The sequence below is a fragment of the Henckelia pumila genome, chromosome 1, assembly GCF_033568475.1.
Source record: "Henckelia pumila isolate YLH828 chromosome 1, ASM3356847v2, whole genome shotgun sequence".
NCBI classification, from domain to species: Eukaryota; Viridiplantae; Streptophyta; class Magnoliopsida; order Lamiales; family Gesneriaceae; genus Henckelia; species Henckelia pumila.
Window position 1 is genome coordinate 167,524,244 of NC_133120.1, and position 19,098 is coordinate 167,543,341.

The following is a 19,098-nucleotide window of genomic DNA, read 5'->3' on the forward strand; positions in this document are numbered from 1 at the left end:
AGGTATGATCTAGAGCTGCGGCCATGGCTTCAATTAAAGAATCATCAGTCTGAAGCATTTGCCCTTCTGGGTCATTTCTTGGTGCAACCGGGCTAGACTCACGATGATGTGGTGCGGGTGAACTGGCTGGAGAGCTACCCGATGGACCTTCCAATAATGGTACAGTTGGAGATATAATAGTTTCGACTGCAGCCAATATGGTTGGTGGAGTACCAGGATCAGCACTTGGTTCATCCATAATGAGATCTTCCATAAACTTTTCAGTAGATGGAGACGGTTGAAGTGCTGGATCAGCATCAGTCACTTGCTGTTCTGAAGATGCAGGTGATACAATAGTGCTTGATATCTCCGATGGGGGCACTGTTGCTTCACTACTGCAAGGAGCCTCTGTCACATAAGTGACAGGTATCTCTTGTGCAACCACTTCTAAAACATCTTGTGAATGACCGGGAGAAGTGTGAGTGGTCGTCACTGGAGAGGAGTGAGCAATCACAACTGCTTCCGGTTGAGTAACTGCTTGGACTGCGGTTGAGGAGGGGTCGATCGATGAAGATGCTGCCACACTCGATCTTAAAGCAGATGATTGAAAGAGGTCAGCAGTGATGAGATCGGTCAGAATCCCATCTGAAGAAGGGAGAGCATAGACGTCTTCTTCACCCTGATCTTGGGTGAGAAAGGTTTTCATCATCACTTGTGCTTCCAGCACATAAGCTTGTAAACAGGCTGCTGAAGCTGGTGTTTTGACATTGTTTAGAGCTTGGAAGTGCTGAAGTAATTGAGTGATTTGACGTAGACTATCCTGTAGTCCAGTCAAAATCACAAAGTCATCGGCAGCGGTAGGACTCTTGGATTTGAAATTCTTGACACGCTCATTAATTAGCAGAGATAGCAGGCTTCCTCGAAGCTTCAAGTCTATGAGATGTCTTCTTCCCAGAGCCTCCACGATGTCTTCAGTATCAGCAAATAGAAGCATCTTCTGCTCAATGACGTTGAGAGATTTCCATTTGGGAAATATTTGAGCGAGTGTCAAGTGAGTGCGGGAGTGATGCCATCTGTCAAAACGTTGTAGATGATGCTTGACAGTACGGAGCACGTGAGAGATGATCATATTGAGTTCTATCGTAGCTGCTGGTTGAGCCTTGGGTATGTAGATCATCACACCTTTCCCTTTGTCTTTGGGATCAGCTAGAGTGACCTCAGGAGCTGATGAGGCACCTTCCCGGATTATCACACCTTTTGTAGGACGAGGAGCAGTAGAAGCAACAACGGTAGTAGTCTCGACCGTTGGCAGGATAGGAGCAAGTCCAGAAAGGGACTTTAGCTTCTTGTGCTGCCTCTTCTTCTCGCCTGCAGGCGTGGATGACACAGCTGCTTTGGAGACCGTCGGGGATGACTTGCTGAAAGCTTGAATCAGTGGAACATTCTCACGTGATTCATCTTCAGAGTCAGATTCGATGATCAGTTGACGCTTGGCAGACTTTTTGGTATGGACTGGTTTGACCACGACCGGAACCGTTGAAAGCGGTTGAGGGATAGCAATAACCTTTGCGGTTGAGGGCAAGGTGTCGACCGCAGTCTCTTTCTTGTTCAGGAATTTGAGAATCGTAGACTTGTTGAGCCATTTGGTGGGATGCAGAGGCTCAGTCTTGGAAAAGTCCACTCCAAGGATGCCCAAGATGTGGCAGATTTGCAAAGCAAATCCCTCGGATTGCCCTTTGCCCCTGATCATTTCACATAGAATATTGAACAGAATGTCTGACCAGTTTACGTTGATCTTGGAGGCAATACAAGCCATGTATTGAAATTTCTCCAGCGTCACCTTGTCGTAAGATCCAGCCTTGGCCAGAAGATTCTTGGCCACGATATTAGTCAGTAGCCTGAATGGAGCTTTGAGAGATGTCTTCTGGGCCGGCAGTTTGATCGGAGCATCAGTAGTTGAGAACTCCTTCAACCAATAAGAGCAGTTACCATCTGGAAGATCCGTGCATTTTGTCAAACCCCTGGAGGGCAGATCAAATGTGCTGGCGAAGAACTTCTGATTGAAGGAGTAGACCTCTGTCTTGATCAAGCATTTGATAGTCCCATGCTCGATTTGAGCGGTTGCGAAGAACTCCTTCAAAACAGGCAAATCGCAGATGGCGCTGCATTCCAGAAATTTCTTCAGTCCAGAGGCTTCAAGCATGGTGAAGACCTCAGATATTCCTGCGTTGTTTGCCTTAACAACGGAATCAAAGTTGATTGCGAGGCAAGTCTTCTGGATCGACATGATAGCTGTAGATAAGAACTCGAGCAGAGAGTAAGCAAAATCTAGAGAATAATTCGATGATGCGTTTAATACAATATGAAAGCTTTTAGCAAAGGTGAAAGATTGATATACGAATGTAAAGAAGTATATATAGGAACCTATGGGCCATAGGGTGACGTCATGAAAAGTATTTTTGAATTTCAAAAAGTTTTGAAGAGCATAATCAAGGCGCCCAATTAATGTCATTTGGTTCAAAGCACCAAGCTGCTAGTACGAAGCCTGTCAGAGACTAGTTAAAGGCGGATGATATGCCAATATTTATGGCAACGTAACAGCTAATCTATTAATGTCATATTGACAATCATTCCCCCTAAGCACATGCATACTAATTTAAATCTACTAAGCCAAGAATATTTCGAAAATATGAAAACTTAGCGTCCGGTAGAGGCTTGGTGAATATGTCTGCTGCTTGCTGATCGGTAGAGATGTATTCCAGCCTGATTTCCTTCTTTAAGACATGATCTCGGATAAAGTGATGCCTGACATCAATGTGCTTTGTCCTAGAGTGCATCACTGGATTGTGAGTGATGGCTATGGCACTTGTATTGTCACAGTAGATTGGAGCTTCACTCGACCGAATCCCATAATCATTAAGCTGCTGTTGAATCCAGAGTATTTGAGCACAACAGCTGCCAGCAGCAAGGTATTCTGCTTCGGCGGTCGAGGTAGCAATTGATGTCTGCTTCTTACTTGACCACGAAATTAGTCTATCTCCAAGGAATTGACATGTGCCACTTGTACTTTTGCGATCAATTCTACAACCTGCATAATCTGCATCTGAATAGCCAATAAGATTAAGATTTGAATCTTTGGGATACCAAAGACCCACATTAGTAGTTCCTTTAATATATTTAATTATTCGTTTGGCGGCAATGAAATGAGATTGCTTAGGTGCTGCTTGAAATCTAGCGCATAAACAAACTGAATACATGATATCCGGTCGACTGGCAGTCAAATAAAGCAGTGAACCAATAAGGCCTCGATACATGGTTACCTCGACCGGAATTCCCCCTTCATCTTTATCAAGCTTAATTGATGTACTCATGGGGGTAGATACAGTTGAGCATTGTTCCATTCCAAACTTCTTTACCAATTCCTTGGCATACTTGGACTGATTGATGAATATTCCAGTTTCAAGTTGCTTCACTTGAAGTCCAAGAAAGAAGTTTAGCTCGCCCATCATGCTCATTTCAAACTTCTCCTTCATCAGTTTAGAGAACTTTGAGCACAACTTGGGGTTAGTTGACCCAAATATAATGTCATCAACATAAATTTGTACTAGTAACACATGATCATCTTTTACAAATTTAAACAGGGTCTTATCGACCGTTCCAATTTGGAAATCATGTTCTAGTAAAAATTTTAGTAATGTGTCATACCAAGCACGCGGTGCTTGTTTTAATCCATAGAGAGCTTTGTCAAGTTTATAGATATATTGAGGATGAGTAGGATTGACAAAACCTGGTGGTTGTTCAACGTACACCTCTTCTTGAAGTAGACCATTGAGGAATGCAGACTTCACATCCATTTGATAGACTTTAAAATTCTTGAAGGCTGCATAAGCAAGAAAGATGCGGATTGCTTCTAGTCTTGCAACTGGCGCGAAGGATTCCTCAAAGTCTATGCCTTCTTCTTGTCTGAATCCTTGAGCAACAAGTCGAGCTTTGTTACGCACAACAGTGCCATGTTCATCGAGCTTGTTACGAAACACCCATCTAGTTCCAATCACATTTTGATTTTTCGGTCGAGGAACTAGATGCCAAACATTGTTGCGGGTGAATTGATTCAACTCTTCTTGCATAGCTTCAATCCAGCTGACATCTGATAGAGCTTCATCTATTTTCTTGGGCTCTACCTGAGATATGAAAGCTGCATGCAAGAATTCATTAATCATTTGACCACGTGTTTTTCGAGGAGCAGAAGGGTCACCTATGACCAACCCAGGTGGATGATCTTTGTTCCACCTAAAATAATTCCCTAAAGGGTTGTCATCAATTGGTTGATGAACGTCCTCGTTTACTGGATCATCATTGGCTGGAGGATTGTTATCAACCGGTGGATCCACTTCTGGCCTTGTTTGATCACACCCGGTAGAGGGAACTGGATCATCCTTCTTTGGAGGATATAGATCACTGTCACTCTCTTCCTGTAGATTTGTGTTTTCCAGTCTATGACTCAGATCATTTATGCTCCCTTGAGTTTGTTCTGTACAAAGAGTAGATTCATCAAAAACAACATGAATGGTTTCCTCGACCGTTAGTGATCTTTGATTGAACACTCGATAAGCTCTGCTAACGGCTGAGTAACCAATAAAAGTTCCTTCGTCTGCTTTGGCATCGAAGGCTGTCAAATGGTTTTTGCCATTGTTGTGGATAAAGCATTTGCACCCAAAAATTTTGAAGTATGAAATATCAGGTTTTGTGCCATTCCAGATCTCATATGGAGTTTTGTTAAATCGTTTATTAATCATAGATCTGTTTTGAGTATAGCAAGCTGTGTTAACTGCTTCTGCTCAAAGCCTTTGAGAAACATTTGAATCGGCAATCATAGTTCTGGCTGCTTCTTTTAAAGTACGGTTCCTTCTTTCAGCCACCCCATTTTGCTGTGGGGATCTAGCAGCTGACAACTCATGCTTGATTCCCTGATCATCTAGATAAGTCGTAAGAGTGGTGTTTAAAAATTCAGTCCCTTTATCACTCCTGATTCTATCTATCACAGTAGATTGTTCATTTTGCAAGCGTTTAAAAAGCTTAATCAGGTGAGGTGCGGTTTGATCTTTTGAAAAGAGAAAGATGACCCAAGTAAATCGAGAAAAGTCATCAATAACAACAAGAGCATATCTCATTCCCCCTATGCTTCTTACTGGTATAGGACCAAATAGGTCCATGTGAAGTAAGTCTAAACATTTGGAAGAAGACATACACCCTTTATTTTTAAAGGTTGCTCTCACCTGCTTTCCTAGTTGACAAGCAGGACAAACTTTGTCTTTTATAAAATCTCCTTCGGGCAGACCAGAAACCAAATCATGCTTCCTCAAGTTAAAAATGGACTTAAAATTTAGATGATTTAACCGCTTATGCCACAACCAATGTTTATCATGATGAGCAGTAAGACAAGTAGGTGAAGAAATATGTGAGCAAGACCAGTTTACCTTGTAGGTGTTTAGGTCTCGTACACCGGTCATAAGAGTCTCACCTTTGTCATTTTTTATGAGGCAAGTGTGTTTGTGAAACTCGACCGAATGATCATTGTCACATAGTTGACTAATACTTATCAAATTATAGCATAGTTTGTCAACAAGTAACACATCTTTAATAATGATGTTACCATGGATAATCTTACCCTTACCCACGGTTTTACCTTTGGAGTTGTCTCCAAAGCTGATCTTTGGTCCTTTGCACAACACCACTTCTGTTAGAAGTTCTGGATTCCCTGTCATGTGTCGTGAGCAACCGCTATCTAAATACCAGGTAGTGTCCTTGATAGAAGCGGTTTTCTCGCCCGTTTGGACTTTTAGTACCTGCAAAGAGTGAAGAACTTTTGGTACCCATATCTAGTAGGGTCCAGGTCGGATTAGCCCTTTCGGGACCCACACCTGGAACACCCTTACAGGTTTGCCCGTGTGTGTGTCCAGAAATCTGTGCGGTCGATAGGCAGTAAATGTGTGTGCTTGTGAGGTTGCGGTGTGCTGCTTGCCTTTTTGATTTTCATCAGTTAGCCTGTACCTCTTTTGAACTGGCCTGCAATTAAAGTACTGGTAAGGCTTCTCCTTTGACCATCTTTTCTTAGAGTAGTTAGACTCATTCTATGGCCTTTTGAAATTAGATTGGTTTCCCTTTCTTCTTTCATTAGGTTTTGGTTTGATCCAAGTTCCTCTTTGATTAGAGGTCTGGGGATCCACATATCCCAGCCCTCTATGCTTAGAGCTTCGTTCGTTAGATACTTTCTGATTTTTGTCAAAGCTGCACTTATCGTGTTCATATATCGTGCTGGACCTGACAAATCTTATTTTGTTAAGATTGCCTTTGTCCAGGCTTGACTGAATACAGGATTCCATAGACTGTTCATTTGTTCCAAACCCTAGACCGGTTTTATCATGTACCGGTCTTTGGATTTCTTGAATCTTGTCAATGGTTACAGAAGATTTATTCCAAGCCTTAATGGTTTCAAGTAGTTTTTTATTCTCAATCAAGGTAGCTTGGAATACTCTTTTCAAGGTGTCGTTCTCAGTAGCCAGCAGACTTAGCTTGACCTTAAGACCATCAAGCTCTTTTTTGCTGCATGCAGCTTGATTTGCTTGACTTATCTTTTAGGTCAGCTCTTTCTGCCTTTACTTCCTCGAACTCCTTGGATAATGCTTTGTATTCATTAGCCATTTCGTGTAAAGCGGTAACTAAATCACTGTGAGTAAATTCAGGTGAGCCAAAGTCAAATACCTCCTCAGCTTCTTCTTCGATATCGGCCATAAGGCATTCCACTTTTTCATCATCGCTGTCATCTGAAGAGCTTCCGGTATTGGAGTTGTCAGAGTCAGACTCAGCCCATTTGCTTTTGCTTTCGTCTGCTACTAGAACCCTTTGGTCTCTTCCTTTTCTAAACGTCCTTTTATCCTCCTTACCCCTTCTTCTTTCGGAGAATTGCTTTTGATCATTGTTCTTAGGCTTGGTGCAGTCTGCAATGAAGTGGCCTGACTTGCCACAGTTAAAACAAGTAGGACCATCCTTTGTATGGTCCGATTTATGATAATTTTTAAATTTAGAATTGTTTTTACGCATAAATCTACCAAATTTCTTGACAAAGAGTGTCATGGCTTCATTGCTGATTTGCTCAGCTGATCTCTTTGGAGCTTCCTCGACCGGTGGACATGTCACGGTTGAGGTTAAGGCCTTGGTTGGTTGAGAAGTAGATGGTTCATCTTCTGTTCTCATGTTGAGCTCGAACTCGTAGGCTTTGAGATCTGCAAAGAGATCATGCAGTTCAACCTTGCTTAAGTCTTTTGACTCTCTCATGGCCACTGTCTTGATCTCCCATTCTTTGGGTAAAGCTCTCATAACCTTCACAGCAATTTCACGGTTAGTATAAGTTTTACCTAAAGCAATAAGATCACAGATGATACTACTGAACCGTTCATCAAATTCAGCCATGGTTTCTCCTGGCTTCATTTTGGCGTTGTCATATTTTTGAATGACCAAAGTGAGCTTGTTTTCCTTTGTCTGGTCATTCCCTTCACATAGCTGAGTGAGCTTCTCCCAAATCTCCTTTGCTGTGGAACATGACTTGATTTTGCTGAACATATTCTTATCCAGTGTTTTGTATAGGATGTCCCGGGCCACATTGTCAAGATTAGCCTTCTTTTTGTCCTCAGTGGTCCACTCAGCTCTTGGTTTCTCAATCATTTGTCCTGCACCATCGGCTAGAGCTGGGTTGACCTTCATAATTTTGATAGGACCGTCTGTTATGACATATAGCATGTCATCATCCTGTGCTGCAAGATGTGCCTGCATGCGAATTTTCCAATCATCATACTCTTCTTTAGAAAACATAGGAATTCTGTTGAAAGAAGTCATGATTTTAAAACTTCAGATCAGCAGTTGAGAAAGGAACCCGCTCTGATACCACTTGTTGGGATCGGTTCAGAGGGTAGAGGGGGGGGGGGTGAATACACTCTGAAACTTTTCTTCTTCTACTTTTGAAATGATCAAGTGAGGTTTAGTTCACTTAATCTGTTTTCTCAACTTCTAAAACGATTTGAACAACTTAAATAGTGCGGAAATAGTTCAGAGGTTTTAGTGATGCAAAGTTTATAATGCAATGTATGAGCAGAAAGTAAGATAAATAGCAGTAAAGACTAAGGCACGATTTATGGAAGTTCGAAGGCTTAATCCTTCTACGTCTCCCCTTCTTCCACTTAGGAAGGAATTCACTAGAAGACTTTGGTTATTACAACGTCTTGTAATACACCCACTTCAGACTTAGGACTTATCCAATGCCTAATCCGAAACTCCTAGATTTACACAGATAAGATTCTCAGTTCTTATCAGACTGGTGGAAGCTTTCAGAGTAGCTTCAATTCTCTTCAACAATGTGTATAGTTGAGTTGAGCTTCTCAAACTGCAGAGCGGTCGAGAGGCTTGAAAACCCTAGGATGATCCTTGACGATCAGATATGTGAACTGTAGGCGAGGGTTTATTTGAGCAGCAGATGAGTGATCTTGTAAGTGTGCTCAAGTATATCAGATGAGGACTTCTGATATTATTCAAGTGATTGAGTTGATTGAGATTTTTCTGAAATGCTTGTCTCTTTTTTTTTTTTTTTTTGTTGTAGACGTTGTTATCACTTCTTGAGCAATCTTCCCTTTATATAGGTCAATCATCAACGTCTTTATTTTGAACGTTCTGATGCTGCATTGAATGCACATTTAATGCTCATAAATGCATTGATGATTCTGCATGAAGATCGTACACTGCAGACAACTTCCAGGGTCCAAAACTGGAATAAACGGTCGAATGCTTTATCTGTAGTCATTCTGTGTTTTTTGCCATTTTGGTGCAACCTGTTGTCTCGATTGCAGGAGTCAACATATCTTCTGACACGCCGGTTCTGCTTTTAATAAAAGATCTTGCAAAGAACATCTTGTCACAGGTACTTGTCTTGAGATATCCTGATAGGCAGTTGGCATTCTACCTGTAGAGATATTTGTCCTCTGCTGGTTTGAATAACCAGTCGATAAGCTTGTGACTTCAACCGGTCGAGAGACAAAGGCGGTTGACAAGCTTCCGGTAGATAGATTTATCTTCTGCTGGTTTTGATAGTCAGTCGATAGGCTTGTGACTTCAGCCGGTCGAGAGACAAAGGCGGTTGACAAGCTTCCGGTAGATAGATTTATCTTCTGCTGGTTTTGATAGTCAGTCGATAGGCTTGTGACTTCAGCCGGTCGAGAGACAAAGGCGGTTGACAAGCTTCCGGTAGATAGATTTATCTTCTGCTGGTTTTGATAGCCAGTCGATAGGCTTGTGACTTCAACCGGTCGAGAGCAAAGGCGGTTGACAGGCTTCCGGTAGAAGTTGTAGTAGATTCCTGAAATACAATGGTTGGCAGCACATTCCTATACAATGAGTTGTTGTTTGTTATCACCAAAATATCGGATTCAACAACGGTGAATTCTTCTAATTTATTTAACAGTCTATTTCTAGAACAGTAAAACCTATTCAAATATTGACGGATCAATCTTTCGTAATTCAAATCAAATTCGAATGCATTGAGAATCGTGAGAATTCAGTTTTCACCTAAAACCGCATACTGAAACTGAATATTATTTCTAGTTGGTTTAACCATATGTCAATTATTGGAGTGATTGAAATCAATTCCTAACCTTTCGACTCGGAATCAATTAACATGCAAGTAAATAATTGATCAGGTTATTCACAAGAACAAAATATAAATCCAACAATCAATAATTTGAAGAAAGATCCAAAAATCCTAAATACACATCCAAATATTCAACATAAAATTGTTTGGCCCAATCTCGCCGTCTTGGTTGAATAAAAACTACTCAAATAATGAAAATATAATCAAACAAAAGTTTAATATTCAAAAGAAGAAAGGAAAAAAAAACTCGAATGGAGCGTTCTTCAATCTTCAAGCCTCCTAGCCGCCACCTCTCTGATGCGTGCGATTCGAACCCCAAATCCGCTCTTTTATCTTCTATTTATTTGGCTTGAAAAGCACATGAAATAAAGCCTAGCAAATCAAGGATTTTAATTTCCAAAAATTCTATTTTTTCTAATTCTGCGACATGCACGGACCCTGGACATGGGTCCGTGCCTAGGTCCGTGCATTAAACTGGAACGCCGATTTTTTTACGAAAATGCATGGACCCTTATCCGGACCCATACACGGGGGCCGTTCATACCTCTCTGCTAGTGCGCAGTTTTTTTGAAAAAATATATCTCAAGTTCTAGCCGTCGGATTGAGCCAAAATTTGGATATAAACTTTAAAACATCTTGAACTTGATTTTGAACGGTGAAGATTGGATTTGGGTCTCTCTAGCATTAAAAATAGATTTTTGACAAGTGTTGCTTCTTCTCTTGCTTCAAAAATCATGATTTCTTCAATATTTCTACAAAAATAAACCCGGAGAATGAAATGCACACACATGCAATAAATCATGAATAAAACTTATAAAAAACTATGAATGCATGCAAAATAAATATAAAAATAACATAAAATGCATACAAAATGCACTTATCAGGTTGCACAATTAAAATTGTAAAATTCTAAAGGTACAACAAATATCGTGTACAACGATATTTACAACAATAATATCGTGAGATTTTTTTATCGCGAGATATTGTATTTAATGTATCGTGAGATTTTGATAAATTAAATTCTTGTATTGAATTTTTTATGTCGTAAGATTTGATGTACAAATTTCGTTGTATCTGTAGCATCACTCATTAAAATTTGTATTTTAAAAAGATATTATATATATAGTACTTAATTTTTTTAGAATTTTAGGGAGGGCTCGCCTACTTTCGGGACCATGTAGCTCCACCACTGGAGGTACCTATACGGCTGATTGAGTATATATATCATAGTTTGTAGTACAACACAATTAGTTTAGATGAAAATTTTGTACTTTATCTTAAGGGACAAATTTGGTCTGATATGTTTGTCACTTTGCGATTTTGGTCCTCTATGTTTTCATATTTCAGTTTTAGTCCCGCATGTTCTGATTTTTGGCAATTTCGGTTCTTTTTTATTCGAAAATGCTTACGTGACACTGTACACGCCAGCTCCACATTAACACTGAATTGGTGCCACGTCAGCGCCCGTCGAAAAAAGGACTAAAATTTCCAAAAAAATAAAGAGCGGACTAAAACTGAAATCTGAAAATATAAAAGACTGAAATCACAAAGTGACAAACATACAAAACCAAAATCGTTATTCGACTACGTAAAAAGTTATTATTGAAGAAATTAGCATGATCTAGTGCTACAAGTGGCACAGTTAGATCACTAAATTTCAAGTTAGACAAGTGTTTTTTTGTAGGATCCATAAAAATATTAGATTTGGACAAAAAAAACTATGGATTTTTTTGGGGTAAAGTTTTAATAAATGATCTTAGTCAAACTCTTTCTTATAGAAAAAACTAAAATTTTTAGGTGCATTTGAATTGTTCCCAATACACTTGGGAATGTTGGTTTTTAAAAAAAGTTTCAGACAAATTCCATCGTTAAGATCGCCATTTTTCAAAGTGACTATCGATTCGATTATAATAAATCGACTCGAGAACTTTGGATTCTAATAATTGTTTCTAATTAATTTCAAGTCCAACATTTTTCGTTTATTCTGTAAATTATCCACTTTTAAATTTTTTTTTTGAATTTCTTTTTTCCCTTCAAATTTTGCCTTTTGCATTTTCATCTTATAAATATTTTAATTGAGAAGTTTTTTTCCCATCAACGTCATTTTGAATTGCATTAAATGAACATTTTTTTACGTTAGTTAAGCACAAATTAAATAGGATAAAAAAATTATATATAATATAAGATATAGAATAAGTGATTAAATACTTTCAATTGCCAACATGCAAATAACATATATACTTAAAAAGCCAATATATTATTTCTTTCAAATCCAAAAGTTGTACAAATCACACATATTCCAACATATGTATCACAACACACCATCATTCATACAAAATATATATTTGCATCTCCTTTATTTATCGATCCAAAAACTCAAAACATACTGATTATTATTTAATTAATTATACACCCACGGAAAATCCAGACCCTTGCTAATTACTTTAATTAATTAATATTCAGGGTGTGCATGGAGGTAAGCTTCAATAGCATGAAACATTGCCTTTGCCTTCTCTTTCCCTTCCTTAATCTTCTCTTCGGTAATTCCATGATCGGCTTCGTCCTTAACATGGTAATGGCTCGTGGTTTTGCAGACGGAACCGCCATTTTCGGAAGCTTCGATTTTGACAACGTAGGAGATAGAATCAATGATTCCCTTCAAAGCATCGCCTTCGATCACAGTGTATTTGTATACCTCCTTTTCCTTGTCCACTTCATCGATCCTGTGCTTCACGCTCTTGAATTGGCTACCTGCATATTGTTACACGAAAGATTGAACCATTAATGTGTTATCTTTCTTAATTACTCATGAAAAGTATAGCTAGATTTTGAGAAAATTATTTTAGGACGTGTGTTTGTTTAAGAATGTTTTGGTTTTGGTCCCTTGCATAGTTAAAAATGATTAGTACAATAAGTTATTATTATTATTATTATTATTATTATTATTATTATAATTTACTTGTAGACTTGTTGTAGTCACGTTGACTAAAATGAAATTTAACAATAATGACCAAAATCGCAAAAAAGAAAAATTAATTATTTTAGGACGTGCATGTGTTTGTTTAAGAATGTTTTGGCTTTGGTCCCCTTGCATAGTTAAAAATGATTAGTATAATAAGTTGTTGTTGTTGTTGTTTTATTATTATTATTATTATTATTATTATTATTATTTACTTGTAGTCACGTACAATGACTAAAATGAAATCTGGCAATATAAATAATCAAAATCGCAAAAAGACAAATATTATACCTTCTCCAAAAGTGATCAACTTGATGGTTCCAGGACCACCGTCTCCTTGGAGGGTTTCGACGCTCTTGATTGCCTGAGGCATGACCTTGGGAATGAGATTGTCGCCATCAAGAATGAATGCCTTGAACAATTTGGGAGCCGGGATTGAAGAGCTAACTTCGTGCTCAAAAGTAATCACACCCATTATATATTCAAATAAGGGGAACTGATTATATATATATATATATATATATTAATTAATTGTGGTGCAGGAAGGAATATGCTTGATTGCTATTTGTTGTGTGCAAAATATTCAAGACTGGCCAATTTATAGGTGAATTTCAATGGTTGCTGAATTTTCAGTATTTCGTCAAACAGTGTGTGAATATTGATTGTCACAATATTTAGTCTTTCCTATATATATATAATTGTCTTGGTTTTCACACTAGGCGTAGGGTACTCATTTCATTTCCTTTTTGTTTGGCAGATTGTGATTTTTAATTAATGAGTCAGAATGTTCTAATAAAAAGCATCTCCAATGGGAGGTTTAAATTTGAGGTTCAAATTTTGAAAAAAAAAAAAAAAAAAAAACCCACTACCATTGTGGGTAGTGGGTTTATGGTTTAAAATTACAACATGGTTCAAAAGTATGAAGTATGAAACCATGTTCAAATTTACTTTTTCCCCAAATTTTTGAGGAATTGTGCACCAAAATGCTATCCTTTTCTTTTTTTAATAATTTCTTTTTTTAAAACAATTTTTTTTTAAATTTTGTTCACTATCTTCATATTTATTGTTTTAATTTTTTTTTTTACCAATTTAATTAAAATTATTTTTGATAATAAATTTACTAAATAATTATAAATTGATATATGATTAATTAAATTAAATAAATTAACATTATTATCATAAACATTAATTTAGTTACATAATTTAAAATTATTACTATAAACAGTTCAATGTCATTTTTTTATGTTGAAATTTAGTATGTTTTATTAAATGGGCATGCTACTACCTGTAGTAGCATGCTTTTTCATTTAAGTTAAATATATATTTAGTTAAATATGTATGTGCATAATATATATAAATAAAAACAGTAAATTAAATGAAAGAATTAATGTTTGATTTGATAGCGGAACCCCCAACAGTTGTGTTTTTTGGGTTTATGATTGGAGATGAAAGATTTAAAAAGTAATGAATTTTAAACTTTTGATGTGGCAGTACATTTGGCAAAAATGAACCCGTTTTTTGGGTTCATGACTGGAGATAAGGGTGCTCTGAATTTTTTGCCTCTGCATAGTGGAAATGTTTGAAGTCAATTAATCACAAATTAATATGATGTAAACCCAGGTTGAAAATATGAAAATCCGGGAAAATAGCGACCAAACAAGTGTTGTTTTGGCATGGTTTAATTTTCTACGTACTCGGTATGGATCTCTTGCGCACATTTGGAAACACTAGAGCTTATTGCCAACTTACACAACGAAAATTAATATTTTTCTTTGAAATGACATTCAACGCTAAGGTAGTATTTAGGAGAGCTTTTGATAAGCACTTTTTGGCTTTTCCTTAACAAAATTTCACGAAATTCAAAATTTTATTAAGAAAAAGCTGAAAAGTGCTTCTTAGAAAATCTTCGAAACACTACCTAAGTAAAACACTACCTAAGTAATATATCTCATAATGATAAATATATATTCATATGACTTCCACGTATTAATATCCATTTTTGTCCTCCTCACAAATCAAGCGAAACCTAAATACACACTAGTCTGAGTCATGCAAGTTTGAGTACGTTACTTGGATTTTGTTAAATATTATTTAATAACTATTTTTACCCTATTATTAAATTATACAGTACATGCACTACAAAAAAACTTTGAGTTTAGCCACGGCCAAAACCGTGGCTAAATTGATTTACCCACAGTTTTAGCCACGGTTTTTGAAACCGTGGTTAAATTCACCGTTGTTAAATTTAGTCACGGTTTAAAACTGTAGCTAAATTTAACCATGATTTTATACAAAACCGTGGCTAATTTAGCCACGGTTTTATTAAAAGCCGTGGCTAAACTAGCCACAGAATAAAAAAACCATAGCTAATTTAGCCACGGTTTTTAAAAAACCGTGGTTAATATTACAACTGTTTTTAAAAAAATCGTGGTGAAATTAACCACGGTTTGTTTTTAGCCACCGTTTTAAAAAAACCGTGGTTAATTTAGCCACGGTTTTACACAATCGGTACATTCATATGGCCATCTACATGCAATTCCCAGTCAACATAGTACATTTTGAATTCCAAAATACAAGTGCACACTACTGCAATCATTCTTAGTAAAGTACATCCATGGTTAATTTACTTGAATGCTAGACTTAAGCACATAATGGAAATACACTTAAAACATAGTTAGCATTTAATAACAGGAGAACAACTAACCGAGATGAAACTTTACAATCGCAAAAAAAGGGAACACTGCGCAGAAGATTCACCCAAAGGAATTTTAAATCGGTAAAGCAGACGATGGTAAACACACCTAATTAACGATAAGCACCTATGAACAAAGAAAAACGCATGTAAACAGAGATATTTTGTATAGTCCCATTCGATACAAACAAAAGCGAGAGAAGAAAGTGGAGAAACAAAACACCGATAACATATCAGAGCATGGGATAAAGCAAAACTAATAAAGTCTGAAGATATAAATAAATAATCGTGATGTCGATGGTGAAACTATTTAACCAACTACATCATCATGTCGTCACCAAAATCTCCGGGGTAGTCTATAATTAGCTGCTCTCTTTTTTCCTTTCTCCCCAAAAGGACAAACACAAACTGTAACAATCTTCTTGGTTAATTGATAACATCAATTTTTTTTATTCAAAATTTTAAATCCAGTATGCTTAATAATACCAAATCAGTGCGCAAAAAAGGTTTTCCTAGATTTGTTTCCTTCAAAGCAATTTCCATGAGAAGAAGGACAAAATTACACTCAACCAACATACACTTTGCATAAACCTAAAAAATAATTAGATACTGATGATGGAGTCTAAGCATTTTAGTAAAGAAAAAAACCCAAACAAAAAGAAGGGGAAATCAAAATAGAGAGACTGAAAATACCACGTGCATACCAGAACACCCAAAAAAAAAACGGAACAAAAATGCAAGGAAACAAATAACCGAGCTGAAGCCATCCACTCCCAAGAAGAGGGAACCAGAAAAAGCAAAGAGCTCGGAAATCAAAAAATCTAAACAAAAGAGAAAGCAGATCGGAGAATGCAGACAATAGCGTACAACTTGTGGGTAAAAACAAGAGGGAAAAAAAAAAAGCAAGGAGAACAAACCCGCACGACGCTCTCTAGTCCCAAGCAGAGGCCGCACCACGTAGAAAATGGGAAGAAGAGAGAATGATACACACTTGAAATATAATAATATATATCAATATACCAAAATAATGTTGAACTAAAATAAAATTAACTTAAAAATTACAAAATATGTCTACATATATGGAAAGAATTATACATAAATAATGAACATACATACGTACCCTCTACTGCTATATGGGTCTCGTACCGATTGGAGAATGTGATAAATTGATATTGCTCCCAAACCTTTGAAGAACCAATTTTATATCCTGCAAATACAATTAATGTGTATTTATTTATTTATTTAATTTCAATACATAAAGTTTGTACTAAATAATGTAACGGAGAAACATTGTATCATTGTCAGTGCTAACCGGCATCACCATTTCACTACAGTCTACCGAAATTAAAATGGACTAATAATTACATTCAAACTCATTGCTAATAACCTCTGATCAAGCCAAGTACCTTGTAAAAGTTCTTTGAAACGAGACCATCATTTTCAGAAGCATTCAATTCTTGCGCAAACTTTTCGAGCCCTTTGTTGATAGCTTGCATTTCCTCTACCAAATATGAAAATATTATAGAATTATTAACAAATTAAAAAATGATAAAATAACACACACCTTTGTCGAAGCCTCTAAACTCACTAGATCGTTATGAAAATATATTACTTCTGGCAACTTTGCAGCTATGTTGGATCCTAGCATTTTATATGAGATCGTCAAGTATTATGAGTGTGGGAGATGCGGTCATTAAACAAATGCAAAGGGCATACTATATTATTCTTTGTTTTAACAGAGAAGGATAAAAATCACAATCTTAACGATTACGTGGAAGTCATCAAGGAGCAATTTGATGTCGTGCATCCAATCATCCAATATTGATATACACACCACTTGCTAATTGAGTAGGGACTGAAAATTTTCATTCGGTTGATCGAAATGTGTTAAATTTTTATGTAACATATATATTATTATCTAATTTTTTGAATTACAATCATAGATTAGATTACGGACCATATATTATTATGACGGCCTCTAACATTTCAAAAATGCATAATTCATCTCGTAACATCCTCTCAATATCCAAAATAACGACTGTAAAACTCTAACAGTCACTATAAATAAATACAAACTTTACAAATACTGATCCTCCAATAATTGCAATTAAATGCTGGAATTTTTTTATGACAATTCTATGGCATGTAAACACCAAATAACTAAGTATGAAACACTAATTTTCGGAAATCCCCCATATTCAAATATGAAAATTCGAACATAATTCAAAATAATTTGTGAATATTTAGCAATACCAATCGGTTCGAATGTAACAACTCCAACCAATAGCGCCTCAAATATTAATTAAAGGTATTTGCAAATATAGCAAAAGTCCCAAAATTCGAAACCCTAGTTTCTGAAATATACCTTCAACAATGAGAATTCCAACTTGAATCTAGTAGAAAAATCTCCAATCAACCGAGAACAACAGTTTTCGCCCGATTTCCGGCGAATAAATGCGGCGTACGTGCGACGACTTAGAAAGGGTTGTGACAAAATCTAGCAAAATGGGTATCACCAGTTACATCTCGTTGAGAGGATTACGAAAATATGTTTATTTTCAAAATAGATCATCGACGCCAGAGTTGCGGCGATTTGAAGTGACGATAAAAAAATGGAAAAGAAAAAAAAGAGATCGGGCAGGGGAGAGGGGCAAAAAATTTTGATTGAGGGGAGATAAGTCCTATTTGTATATGAACTAGCCACGGTTTAATTTAGGCACGGTGCAAAATTTTGCCATTATTTTTTTTATTAAGAATCGTGGTTAAAAATCGTGGCTAAAAATAAAATATTTTGTTTGTCCTCACAATATTTTATATGCATCAGTATATTTTTAAAATAATATCACAATCTATTATATCTTATATAAATAAAACCAAAGATTTTTTTTGATGTTAAAATGATGTATTATTTATATTATATTCAAGTGTTAGTATAGATATAAAAAATATAAGCTAAATTTTTTTCAAAAAAATATAAAAACCAAACTAAAATTTAAAATTTTTAATTTATAACAACATTTTTTTTGTTTATAAAATAATAAATACAATAGAGCATTCATTAAAAATCGTGGCTATTCAACCAAAAAAACTATGGCTATTTTCAGCCACAGTTTAAATAAAATCGTGGTTATTCAACCACGGTTTTAAAAAACCGTGAATAAATTAGTCACAGTTTTTTTTAAGTGCAAATTGCTCAAAAATCCCTAATGCAAACATGTTTTGCTCTGCACTTCCTAGCCACTTTTTTGTACCATAATTTTTGTTAATTTATACCACATTTTGTATGGTTTTTTACCATATCTTGTATTGTTTTGTACCACATTTTATACTTAGAAACCCCAAAACAAAACATGTTTGGATTTGGGGATTTTTGAGCAAATTGCTCTTTTTTTAAACCTTGGTTACACAGCCATCGTGGTTATTTAATAATTTAATTCAAGAGTCTGAAGCAGCAAACACATCCAACTCATTTCAATTAGTTCATGTGCACGATTTACTGCTTAACATCAAAACTTATCCTTGAATAAGTTAATAAATAATTCCATAGAACTTACTCGGTTCTAGAGTATTGTACTTGTTCATATTTTGAAAATCCACCCTTAAAATTGCTGATTAATAATGAAGCGATAAAATCAACATAAACTAATTAAATCGAAGTGAGTAAAATTTCTTACTCGGGCAGCATGTATATTCGTGATTAATATAGAACAATTCTAACATGTTTAAACATTCAAATATTGAGTTCAACTCCTATCAAATTCGAAAATCCCAAGT

The 19,098-nt window shown here is 36.4% G+C and overlaps 1 protein-coding gene and 1 long non-coding RNA gene across 5 annotated transcripts; both read right to left on the minus strand.

Moving 5' to 3' along the window:
* Positions 1 to 11,909: 11,909 nt before the first annotated feature.
* LOC140890826 (major allergen Pru av 1-like) lies at positions 11,910 to 13,292 on the minus strand. The gene is made up of 2 exons (XM_073298936.1): positions 12,924 to 13,292; positions 11,910 to 12,424 (listed from the first exon to the last, which is right to left on the minus strand). Exons 1-2 carry the CDS (start codon positions 13,105 to 13,107, stop codon positions 12,126 to 12,128), a joined length of 483 nt encoding a protein of 160 aa, XP_073155037.1. The 5' UTR covers positions 13,108 to 13,292; the 3' UTR covers positions 11,910 to 12,125.
* Positions 13,293 to 14,202: 910 nt separating this feature from the next.
* On the minus strand, positions 14,203 to 17,988 carry LOC140892642 (uncharacterized). Of its 4 annotated transcripts, none has more exons than XR_012152874.1 (6): positions 17,690 to 17,988; positions 16,731 to 16,825; positions 16,445 to 16,531; positions 16,242 to 16,314; positions 16,078 to 16,145; positions 14,203 to 15,372 (listed from the first exon to the last, which is right to left on the minus strand). It is a non-coding gene; the product is annotated as an uncharacterized lncRNA (long non-coding RNA). The 4 variants fall into 4 exon arrangements; XR_012152871.1 differs by having other exon boundaries at positions 14,203 to 15,451; XR_012152873.1 differs by having other exon boundaries at positions 14,203 to 16,145; positions 16,246 to 16,314.
* Positions 17,989 to 19,098: the final 1,110 nt, after the last annotated feature.